The sequence below is a fragment of the Phocoena sinus genome, chromosome X, assembly GCF_008692025.1.
Source record: "Phocoena sinus isolate mPhoSin1 chromosome X, mPhoSin1.pri, whole genome shotgun sequence".
Classification (NCBI taxonomy): Eukaryota; Metazoa; Chordata; class Mammalia; order Artiodactyla; family Phocoenidae; genus Phocoena; species Phocoena sinus.
The window spans coordinates 21308265-21320576 of record NC_045784.1 but is presented as its reverse complement, the minus strand read 5'-3'; the positions used below and the strand labels follow the sequence as shown (position 1 = coordinate 21320576).

Sequence of the window (12312 nt, the reverse complement as noted above, 5' to 3'; positions counted from 1 at the left end):
GAAGTCTTGATTGACTTGGACGGGTAATACTGCATAGAAATTTCAATCAATATAACTCTACTTAAGAAAACCGTTATCTTCTTCAATTGACTATACTTCAGTGCAATGTTAAGAAATTCTGAATTTCATCTGACATACTTTCCAATTATTAGATTGGGACTATTTGGGGATTTCACAGCCTAGTTTCAGAAGGCTTGATTTTTCAAAAAATGCTTCCTGGTGGTTTAGGCTCAAGTTAGCCAGGGCTATACAAATCAGCTGTGAAGTATTTTGTGTTACTTTATGAAACATATTTAAGCTAAAATTGTGGCAGTTCAGAAAAATCACACACAGTGTTTTTCAGTTGCATTTGGCAACAAGGGCTTAAATCTCCACAAAGGTAAATCTCACCACTTCACCACTTCACCCCTCCACCCTATGCTAACCTCCCATTTTCAAGCCCACCAATGCCCACAAAATCAATCTAATCTAATCTAACCTAATCTATATCTTATCATAAGACCATCCACAACCAGTCACATACATGGACTCTTGGATTCCACTCTCCTTTGCAAGCAACAAAATGTAAATACTGATTTACTCACAAGTTTTAAACAGTACAGGTATTCAGACAAATGTTAAGACAGTCACTCTTGATATATAAAAAGCTTAATGTAAACTGACACAGGAATAACTATGATATAGAGAGCCCTTTCATCAGAACTGACTCTACCTTCATCGACACTGAAGAAATTCTTCTTCTTTACTTAAAGAAGTATAAGAGCATGTGACAGTAAATATGTTTGCTAGACCATTAACATCTTGAAAATACCAACCAGGTTTTGCTTATTCTACTTTATATCCCAGAACCTAGCACTGTGCACATAAGACGTACTCCATGTTTGATGAATGGATGATTAAACAGGCAAAGGAATTCTTTTAATGCTCACTGAACAACTATTATTTGCCAGCTACTATGCCAAGTGAAATGGAGAATCAAAGACAGTCGGTTTCAGTTCTGCCACACGAAAATATATGCACATCCCGAATCACACTAATTATTAACTAGTATTGTTAGTAATAATAAATGTCACTTTAAGTTGATAACTATCGAAGCTGAGTGATGGCTACATGGGGGTTCATGATGTTCTTCTCTTTACTTTTAAGGTTTTTTTAAAAATTTATTTATTTTATTTATTTTTTTATTTTTGGCTGTGCTGGGTCTTCACTGCTGTGCGCGGGCTTTCTCTAGTTGCAGCAAGCGGGGGCTACTCTTCGTCATGGTGCGCAGGCTTCTCGTTGTGGTGGCTTCTCTTGTTGTGGAGCACGGGCTCTAGGTGCATGAGCCTCAGTAGTTGTGGCACGTGGGCTCAGTAGTTGTGGCTCATGGGCTTAGTTGCTCCTCAGCCATGCAGCATCTTCCCAGACCAGGGATCAAACCTGTGTCTCATGCATCGGCAGGCAGATCCTTCACCACTGTGCCACCAGGGAAATCCCTTGTATAAGTTTTAAATTTTCGATGATAAAAACTTCAAAATAGCAAGACTGCACAATGTTCCTGAGAACGCAGGGATGGCCGGTGTGTCCACGCAGCTAGGTTTCTCTGCACACTAGTAACACTGTGCCATCACCCACAGGAGGAGATGGCGGCCTGGGCCCACTACCCTAGGGGACACGTGCTCAGTGTTCTTTTGCCAATAATGTGGTCATGTTTGGACTCAGCCTTCCAAATTCATGCCTGGAACCCCGTGCAACAGAGGACTCACATTTCTAAGAAGGTAGACAGTGTCAGGTACTCAATCTGCAGAACTGATAAAAAATTGATCAAAGCAAGACTGAAATAGTAATTCTTACTTATGCAAATTTTTGAGAAAGAGACAAAACAAAATCTGAAAGGAAACCACTTTCAAACGTCCTAAGTGATTCCATGCCAATAGGCATGCACTGCATCACATAAAGGGAAGAGCTAGCGTCAAGGCACATGTCCTCTTATATTACTTATTTCTAATTTTTTGTACTTTTCATGTATAAATGAATGCCTTCTTTCGTGACATTAAAAACATCACTGTTAAGGAGTAGGAAACAAATGACTTAACTAAGAATAAATACAAATCGTAAGGATACGCATAGAAAATATTCATTCTCTCTAGGAATCAAAGAAATGCAAATTAAATCCAGCGGTAAAATACTGTTTTGTATCCATTTATGGTAGCAATGTTTTATTTAAATATCACCAATGATATTATCACCAATGAAATGTCACTTCTATAGTACAAGGAAATCTGTGGTGAAACTAGCACACACATTTTGTTATTATCAATTAGTATCACTTGTATAAAGCAATTTGACAAGAGACACAGATACTCAAATCTTTTGACTCAAATATTTTACTTCAAGGAATCTAAACAAAGAAAGTAATTCATCCAAAAGCAAAAAGACAAACGGGGACTTCCCTGGTGGCACAATGGTTAAGAATCTGCCTACCAATGCAGGGGACACGGGTTCGAGCCCTGCTCCGGGAGGATCCCAAGTGCCGCGGAGCAACTAAGCCCGTGCACCACAACTACTGAGCCTGCGTTCTAGAGCCCACGAGCCACAATTACTCAGCCTGCGAGCCACAACTACTGAAGCCCACACACCTAGAGCCCACGCTCAGCAACAAGAGAAGCTACCGCAATGAGAAGTCCGTGCACCGCAATGAAGAGTAGCCCCTGCTCGCCACAGCAATGAAGACCCAACACAGCCAAAAGTAAATAAATAAATAAATGTACTTTAAAAAGATCATATAGTAATTTTTAAAAAAGACAGGAACAAGATGTTCAATACAGTTATTAACAATAGCAAAAATAAATAATGTAATAATCAAAAATTTTAATTAAAGATGTAGCAGTGAAATATAAGATTAACATAATGATTTTTAAGGTTAATACAGAAATGTGGGAAAATCTGTATACGTTAAGTGAAAACAAATCTCAAAATAATATACACTGTAATTGCTACCATGTAAAACTGTTTTATAGAGTAAGGTAATGTGCAAAAATGACTGGCATTACTTTAGCATAGGGGTATTTAGAACGAGTTTTAATTCTAAAACTTCCATTTAATGCCATCATTAGATTCTGTTTCATTAAAATTCTTTTTAGTATGAGTTTTGACAACAAAATTTATGTATCACAAAACGGGTAAAATGGTATTTGCAAAATTACCTTTGGAATATGTAAGGATACTCTGTTTAAATGGAAAAAAAGAAATCTATAACCTAACATCTTGTACTACACAGCACTTTGGGAAACCAAGATTTTCTTTTTCAAATTAGGTAAGAAAAAATATTCCCTGTTTTCAACAACTAAGACTATCCATAAAGAGAAACTATTTATATAGTTTAAGAAAAAAAAAGCACAAGTGCTTTGAATATACAGAAAGCGCTGGCACCACCTTAATTCTAAATAACAACGTCTAAAAACGCCTTCTGATTATAAGTACCCCTAAGGATCACCTTCTGTAAAGTTACACAAACACACGCTCTCTGTCTAAGCTTACAGGCCTGTCCCCCAAACAACTGTAACTTAGGACGACGATGACTAAGGCAATACTCCCAAGTCCCTGAAACATCAACTACATCACTCCATAGAACCTCTGGACACGAGGCTTCCGTGAGGAACGGAGAGAGAAGGCCCCAACTGCAGACAGGGTAGTGTCTGTGGCTGGGCGAGGAAGAGTGGTAAGCTAATGCGCAGTCTGTGAGATGGTCGTTAAGCAGCTTTCATCACTAGCTAGAATTTATTTCAACTGCAAGAATGAGGTGGTTTTTCAACTATCTGAAGGAGGAGAAAAACACATGGCAGCAGCTGGATTCAGCAATAAATGCTACATTTACCTTGTTAATTTCAAACTGGCTCACTGGGACACTGCCATTTAGCACATTTTCTCCAATTTCTATTAACCTCTTCTGAATGTTTTCCACTATAGTGTCCCGGCTTTGATCCGAAAGTATCTGGCCAATGACAAAGCTGCAAAAAAAGAGACGGATTGATTTTTTTAGTATCATACTTTATTAATAAAGGAGAGAAAGGAAGATAAGTGCCATTAGACTAACATGTGGACAAGAGCCATACTAAAAGCTAACATGACAGTTAATGTCCAAAAGCCCATCACTATTTGTTTTCTAACATTAACTCTGTCAAAGGTTTATCAACCTTGGAACATCAGGTTTGCCCTTAAACACACAGACCAGCCCCCTCCCCCTTTTTTTAACGTAGCGGCTAAGGCTTCCCATTGCGTGTGTACAGAGAGCGGTATGAGTTCCATCATATTTTTATGCAATTACAAAAATTCACAAGCACTTGTGCTCTACTCTTAGGAGAAATTTGAGAACACAGATATTTCACTCTCCTCATAAAGCATCAAGATATTATCTCTGCCCGAAATGACTACAAGCTAGGAAAGTAGGAATATGAAGTTCTTTATGCAAATCTTTTAAAACTCAAAGATTCCAAAGTTTTCTTTCTTCAGCTTTATTATATTTTTCAGTGTTCTCTAACCGTATTGCTATGCCTCAAAAACTTCATGTTATTCTATCAGACCCAAAAAAAAGAGAAAAAAAGAAAAAGAAAAGGAGTAGGGAAGCCAATATTTTATCCATTTCTGAGAAAATGCAGAGCGAGGGTTTGACAGCTGCATTATAATTTGTCAGAAAAAGAACCCTGACAAAAACATTTGTATAGCTTTAATTACTAATACATTTCTAACTCAGAGAAATTTACTTCTATTATGATGCATCTTTTCTTAGAAAACACAAAGCTCAAGAGAACACTCTAATCGAGTCTATACAAAGTAGTTTCATCTTTGAGTACATTTGGGGGCAATGAAGCATTTCAAACTATATTTCATAAAAGGCTAACAGTGACCCATACTCAGATGATCAACTTTGCCTAATCAAGAGTAGTTTTGCAGAAGCAACAAATGCTCAATCTCCCAACTTGAAAGCAAGAAGAAGACTGGAAAACAAGTAAAAAATGCTGACATTCAGCAATACTAAAATTAATTTTAAATTTCACTTTAAAGAAAAACGTCCTTCTATTTTCACAACTGTTCAGGTTCACAAAACAGGAATTATCTGGAAAGATGGTACATAAACTACCTAAGGATTCATCTTTTTTAAAATGGGTGCTTTATAACTTAATGTGACCCTAAAAACAAACAAATAGGTCTTATTATCACAACCTTCAGTCCCAGATGTAAAACTAAGGGGTCGGTCATGACATTTATTATTTCTGAGGTACATACAGTATTTGAGAACTAGCACTTAAATTCACCGAGATTAGTAAGAATCTTTACACACAAATGATATGGGCGGGAACAAAGTCTCACTACATGGCCCACTTTGAATCCCAGAACATTTTAAGCCACAACACGGGGACACCTTAACAGTTGTGACCCTAAGGAGGTGCTAGGAACATTCAGGAGCACAACACACTGCACATTCTAAAAGAAACAGTAAAGCAAAACAAACCAAAAAGAAGCCAACATCGATGAACCCAACTCTGTAAGCATCTAAAATGTGAAGGCTTACCCTCACCATGAGTTAAAACTTGTAAGATGCATCTTATAGCAAGCATTTCTTACTGAGCGAGTTTGGCTTTTTCTAAGTTTTAACCCATCTGTAAAATTCCACTCCAAATCAGTAAGAACTGTTAATATGCAATGATAACAATAACAAAAAAGAAGTCGTGTCCTTGTGCTTGGCAGAATCAAAGTGTTCTCCACACTGTTAACGCTTCAATTTTTTTAAAAACAAACAACAAAAGCAAAAATGAAAACTGAACTCACTTTCCAGTGTCTTTAGCAAGATCACACCAATCTCTTCTAACTATATCTAATCCTTTCACCTCCTGTTTGGTGACGTAATTCCCATCCACTGTTGGCTCAACAACCAGAGCAGCGTACTTCTTTTTCTTCAGCAGTAGCAGGGACTTGAAAATGCCATCAATGTCTATTTCAAGTAGTTTATACAACTTATTCACTTCACTTTTCACCTGTGAAAATTTCAACCATTAATGCTAGCTTCTCAAACATCTAATAGGGAGAAGATAAACATGCTGCAAATTCCCAAGAGTTCATCTAAACAAAACTAGAAGTCACATAAGACTAGAAGGCATTCATTCAGGTTATACAGAACACGGTATTATGCTTGGTATGATGCAAGAACTTTGAAGAAGCGCAGGAACAAAAACAGATAAAAAGATAAACAAAGAGACAATAATATAACTGTATCACCCCACTCAACCAAAGGACAAAATTGGCAGTGTCAGCCCCAGGAAATTTATGAAGATTATGAAATACTCTGTTTCGAATCTAAAAACTAAATGCGTAAGTACTTACCTTCAAACTACTGACTTAGAGATTAGATAGCCCAACAACTAGATACATGGCCAGTAAAACTCTGACTATTAAAATAATGTCTAAGACCTCCCTGTACCTCCCATAGCACCTTGGCTTTAAGCAAATAACTACCTGCTGAACAAATAAATGAAACAGCCACCTGCTCTTTATTGATAGGGTCATGGCACAGACCATCACCTCCAGGGAAAATGCACAACTTTTCAAGGTCCAATGAGTACAATATGCCAAGCTTGCTCTTAAGTAAAGACTACAGTTCAAATTTCAAGCATTTTAGGGGGGAAAGGCAGGAAGCTGTTAGCTTGTAAGATGGTACCTTAGTTTTAGTTTATTGGGACAATATCTTAACATAGCAAGTGCTCAAAAAGCACTTGCTAATTGTGAACTGCAATTAGGAGGCTACAAATGATTACTTTTAAATGTCCCTTTGACTTTTCCAATATATTTTAAGTACTCCTGTAAAAATTATAGATATATGTATATATGTTGGTAGGTACTTATCCATATCTATCACTGTATAAAATGCATCTCAATACTACTAGAGACATAATTCTCCTTAAGAATGACAATGTGCTAGGTACTAATGTGGTCACACCTTAAACTTATTAAACTTAGACTGTTTTCAAAGGTATAACATACCCAACACTTAAGGAAAAACCAATTTCCTTTGAATTTTGCCCTCAAAACAAACAACTGGAGTAGAGGTTAAGAAATATAACAGAGGATGAAGAATCGAAGGCACTAAGTTTATTATTATTTTCAGAAGGACACAGATGTAGAGAAACTGGAATTTATGAAGTTCCATGTTAGAAATAGAATTCACAAAAGCAGGTTAAAACAGATAATTTTATAAAATTATCTCACCTTGTTTCCCAATTTAAACACTTCTTCCAGATTGGTGCTATTGGTGTTGATCATAATTGAATCTGTATCTCCATAAATAACTTCAAGATTCATCTAATGAAAAGCAAATATCATAAAAGTTAACAACAAAAACACTGTGACCATCACGCACCCAGTGAAACTCAAGATTTTCCATGCTATAGAAACTACAGGTTCCGGATGATTTTTCAAGAGTTTACGTTTCTTCTTACCCATATTGTCACTGCACAATCAAAGACTAAGCCCCAATAAACCAGAAAGGCAAGCACTGCCATATTAAGAAAATCTCCCTAATTTTCTTATAACAGAGAGTGGAGTGGCAGGGGAAGTATCTAGTTTCAAAAAGATAAGAGACTAGGAAAGGGGGGTCTACCACTGTCCCACATGCTTCGTGGTCATGGCAATTTATGAAGCAGAAACAAAATGGGTTTTTTCAATTCAGGGGCACAAATCCGTATTAAATTCTTAACAGTTTCAAACAGTATTTAGTATAATATGAAGTGTCAAAAAAATCAATCATAACAAACAACACTAGAGCACATACAGTATAAAGGCCTGGAAGTAAGCTCTAATTAGCACTGTTACTAATTTGCTAGAAACACTCACATATAGGCTTCAAGCAGCGGCTAGATCATATCAGTGTTAGTAAAAGAAAAAGGCTATAATCCATTAGGAGGGATTATAAATATAAACCAGGCATCCTAAGAAGTCATTTCCAGTCTGGGTTACAATTTTCCTTGAATACAAAAACGTCACCAGGTATGATAACTAAGAATCACTGTAGGATGAAAATGCTCAGCATTACCTTCTGTACCATCTCTTTCGTATGCATCAAAATCTAAATGAAATGAAAAGTCAAGATTAATGCATTATATAATTACAAAAACCTAAATATATGCTGACAGAGATAGGTAACCCAATGATTTGTCATTCCCATATATTTTTTTTTTTTTTTTTTTTGCGGTATGCGGGCCTCTCACCGCTGCGGCCTCTCCCATTGCGGAGCACAGGCTCCAAACACGCAGGCTCAGCGGCCATGGCTCACAGGCCCAGCCGCTCCGCGGCACGCGGGATCCTCCCGGACCAGGGCACGAACCCGTGTCCCCTGCATCGGCAGGCGGACTCCCAACCACTGCGCCACCAGGGAAGCCCCCATTCCCATATATTTTTAAAGCTCTTGATGGTTTTCTAACTACAACCCTCAAAACAACATCATCAACGTAATCTAAAAATCAGTTTGCCTCTACACTGACTCTTAGGCAGAGATACGTGAGCAGATTTGCTGTAAAGATCTATGTAAGATCTATGTAAGCAGATCTACATAAAGATCTATCTTTAATAAATATGAATAAAATACCCTGTTATAATATGGCATAAAGGCAAACTATTCTTGCTATTAATATTTAAATAGAACTACACGGCTAACAAAAAGCTTGACCAAGCATTTCAAATCCAGCAATTCTTACGGTATTCAGGATCTTAATTTTAAAAGTTAAAAAAAAATATGTAGATCTTTACTATATATCCCTGGAGCTAGTACAGTGCCCAGTGCAAAGGTGGGGCTCAATAAACATGCAGTAAATAAAGACAAACAGATATAGTAGATAGTATCTGTAGATAGGTCTGTCCCCAGGCCTACGCAGCTGTAAGACTAGAAACATACAGGTTATAATGTAGTTGTAAATAAAAACAGACATAAATTATCTTGGACTAGATCAGAAGTAAAACATATTTTACAAGTGAAGGCCTCTTCAAAGGAGTAATACAACATCCTCAGCACTCAGTATATGTGTGTATGTGTAAAATATATGGGCAAGACGCTCTGCTATGAGCATCTCGTGCATTTCTTCATTTCATTCTCTAAGGGCCCCAAGACATCCACTATTAATACCGTTATTTGTTAGATGCAAAAAACAAAGAGAAGAGAATTAATTTCTCCTAGTAAGTGATAGAGCAAAGATACAAACACAGGCGCTCTGACTCCAGAGCGTGGGGCCTGAGTCACTGCACGCTATTGTTTCTAGACAAGCATCCATCTTTCAAAGCATCAATCTAAACCAGAAGTCACCCTTCCAATGACCCAGATAGAAGATTTACTTCATTTATATTTCTTTTCCCTACCTCCAAGGGTCTTTCTTGTCAACTAAGCTCAAACGTCATGGTGTTTCTGTCCTTCTTGTCCTTTATATTACAGATCCCTGTAAATCCTGGCCTTTGAGTGTCTTTTATATCTACCCCGTACGTTCCATTTCCATTGCCCGCCTCCTCTGTAGTACTGTCTCCCAATGTTGTGCATGAGTTCAGTGTCATATGTTCTTGGGAAAGGAAGACCTTCCCCTGCCCTGGGGGTGGTGAATACTGATCAGGCTAACCAATGGTTTCCATAGTGGCTGTACAGTGGAATCACCCGGGGATCTTTTTAAAAAATGCCAAGAGCTGGCCCCAGCAATTTTTTTTAAACAGCTCTCAAGATTATTCTTACCTTGCAGGCAGGGTTAAGGACCACTGGACTAAGATAATCATGGTAATCCCAATCTTTTTTTTAAGTTTTTTTTTTGATGTGGACCATTTTTTTAAGTCTTTATTGAATTTGTTATAATATTGCTTCTGTTTTATGTTCTGGCCTTTTGGCCACAAGGCATGTGGGATCTTAGCTCCCCAACCAGGGACTGAACCTGCACCCTTGCACTGGAAGGCGGAGTCCCAACCACTGGACTGCCAGGGAAGTCCCTGGAAACAGTTTTTAGCTGACAGTTTGTCCCCTACCCAACTAGACCACAAGCTCCTGGAGGTCAGAGCACATGTTTGCGCTTCACATCTAACAGGCACTCGAAAAACTGTTGGCTAGTTGACTGATAGGTCTCATAGTAATCCCAATCACTCTTCTACTAGACACTAAAATCCAGTTAACTCATAAAAAACATTCACTCTCTTCCACTTCATCTTCATTTATTAACATATAAATTACAGGGAAATGCACTGTGGGAGAATACCTGACAATTCCTTTGGGAAAAGGGCAATAATGAGATCAACCCAAGTCAAGTTAATCATAGTGAGGACAAAACTACTTATCATGAGTTCTCTTCAGCCTCTGCCCCTTCCACCTTGCTAGGCTTGGCTTTCCTCATCACAACGGACAACCCCACCAGGTAAGCATTCCCTGCTAAGTACACCACCTCAGAAGCAATCTGTCAACCTTTGACTCCAATTCCACATATGCACTAACAGATTTCTTCTGCTCTCCTTTTGCACTGTGAACCAAACCTACTATATCATCCCTAAGTGCACCTCCAACATGAAGTGTCGACGTTCACCTTTCAGATCCACCACCCACCCTCATGCTGTCCTTCCACCAACTCACAACCATTTCCACACACAATTTGAGGGCTGCTACTAAAATGAGTTCCCCTTTGGTGGCAGAAACCTCTCAGCGGATGCTTTGCAAAAAATGATAGGAAACTAAGCAAACTATAAAGACTATACATACCGCAACTGCTTTTTTCACCTAATACTTTATTTTAGAGATTATTCCATACCCACACATAAAGAGCTGCCTTATTCTTTTTTTAACGACTACACAGTATTCCACTGTACGACTCAAGCATGATTTAACTAGTGCTGTTAATGAACGTAGGTGGTTCCTAATCCTTACCTTCATAAACACACTTTAATAAATAATCCTTATATACATGTAATTTGCCAATCTGCCAGTAATGAGATAAACTCCTACAAGAGGGCTTATTGGATCAAAGGTTGTGTTTTTACATTTTTGATAAATATAGCCAAACAGGTCTCCAAAGAGGTTGTACCAATTTCTGACAATACTTTTAACCACCATCTTTCCTGTGGGTTACCAAACTCTTTATTATCTAGCAGAGGCCCTGGTACATGGTAGCTATTAATGAATATCTGTAGAATGCTGAATGAATAATCCTGAGGAGTAGGCGCTATTATAAACCCCATTTTACAGATGAGGAAAACTAGGCTCTACGATTTTGCCCAAAGTAACAGAGCTAATCAACAGCTTGATCTGGAAGCTGGACCTTATGTCTCATTTTCTTTTCATTGTGTTTCACTGCCTTGTTAAAAGGCCCATACCACATGAATGTTCTGGAAGCCAACAATCAAAAACTTATATATTACAGATATTTTCCCCATTAAGGAAATGCATTTAAATAAAAAGCCACAGGTATCCTGAAAGGTCTACTGGACACAAGGTACAGTGATTACAAGATAACCGTTCATAAGTTCACTTCACAGTGACAAGCCTAATATTAAAGCTACCCATTCTGACAGAAAATCACTTTCTAAGTGCCAGCAGCTAGAACACAGGGCTATAAAGGCTTGCTAAATTCATTAATAAGGCAGTCTGCAGTTATCTGATTTCACAGCAACACCTGCATATTTATCTACTCATTACCAATTGGATGATGGAATTTTTTCAAGCACATTTCAAAAATCTGCCAACTTCAAGTGTAAAAAAATAAACTTTGTGGTTAATTTTTCCCTTAACAAAGTACAGCTGTTGAGAATAATTGTTCAAGATCTTACCCTGTAATGTCAACTGCAGCAGAACAAAGAGTATTTAATTAGCAAATCTATCCAGTAATTCAACACCTATTATATAAAATGCCTTCGTGATTTTATTCAGGATAATTTGCTAAGAGGGTTATTACTGACATTCAGATGGAATTTAAAATTCCTACGCAAGTCGAGTCATAATAGCAGTAATGATCTCCCCAATCAGGAGATTCGGTGTCACACAAGGCTCTTGCAATGCAGCAGCCGATTTCCTGACTTCTTAATTCCTGGGCTCAGCTCAGCGAGAGCCCTTCATGCCGGTATTTCAGTCAGCAATACATCTTTAATGGGACTCTATTAAAATAACTAGAACAAAAATGACTTTTTTTTTGGTTAAAAAGAATGACAGCACTGCCATCATATCAATCATTGCAGGCTTTGCAGAGCAGTGCCATTGGGGGAAAAGAGGAGGGGGAAACAGGAAAGGAGTGGGGCTGGGGGTGGGGAGAGCAGTCATTAAAATAACACGAA

The 12312-nt window shown here is 38.0% G+C and overlaps 1 protein-coding gene across 3 annotated transcripts in view; it reads right to left on the bottom strand.

The window, feature by feature from the left end:
• Positions 1-12312, bottom strand: part of POLA1 (DNA polymerase alpha 1, catalytic subunit) — a 283290-nt gene that overhangs the window by 169881 nt on the left and 101097 nt on the right. For 2 of the 3 annotated variants that reach the window (XM_032620647.1, XM_032620650.1), the window contains exons 23-26: positions 8066-8098; positions 7243-7335; positions 5809-6014; positions 3857-3989 (exon numbers count right to left, since the gene is read on the bottom strand). In XM_032620647.1, coding sequence (XP_032476538.1) covers positions 3857-3989; positions 5809-6014; positions 7243-7335; positions 8066-8098 — 465 coding nt within the window. The remainder of the gene's footprint in view (positions 1-3856; positions 3990-5808; positions 6015-7242; positions 7336-8065; positions 8099-12312) is intronic. The other variant, XM_032620648.1, reaches the window with a different exon arrangement.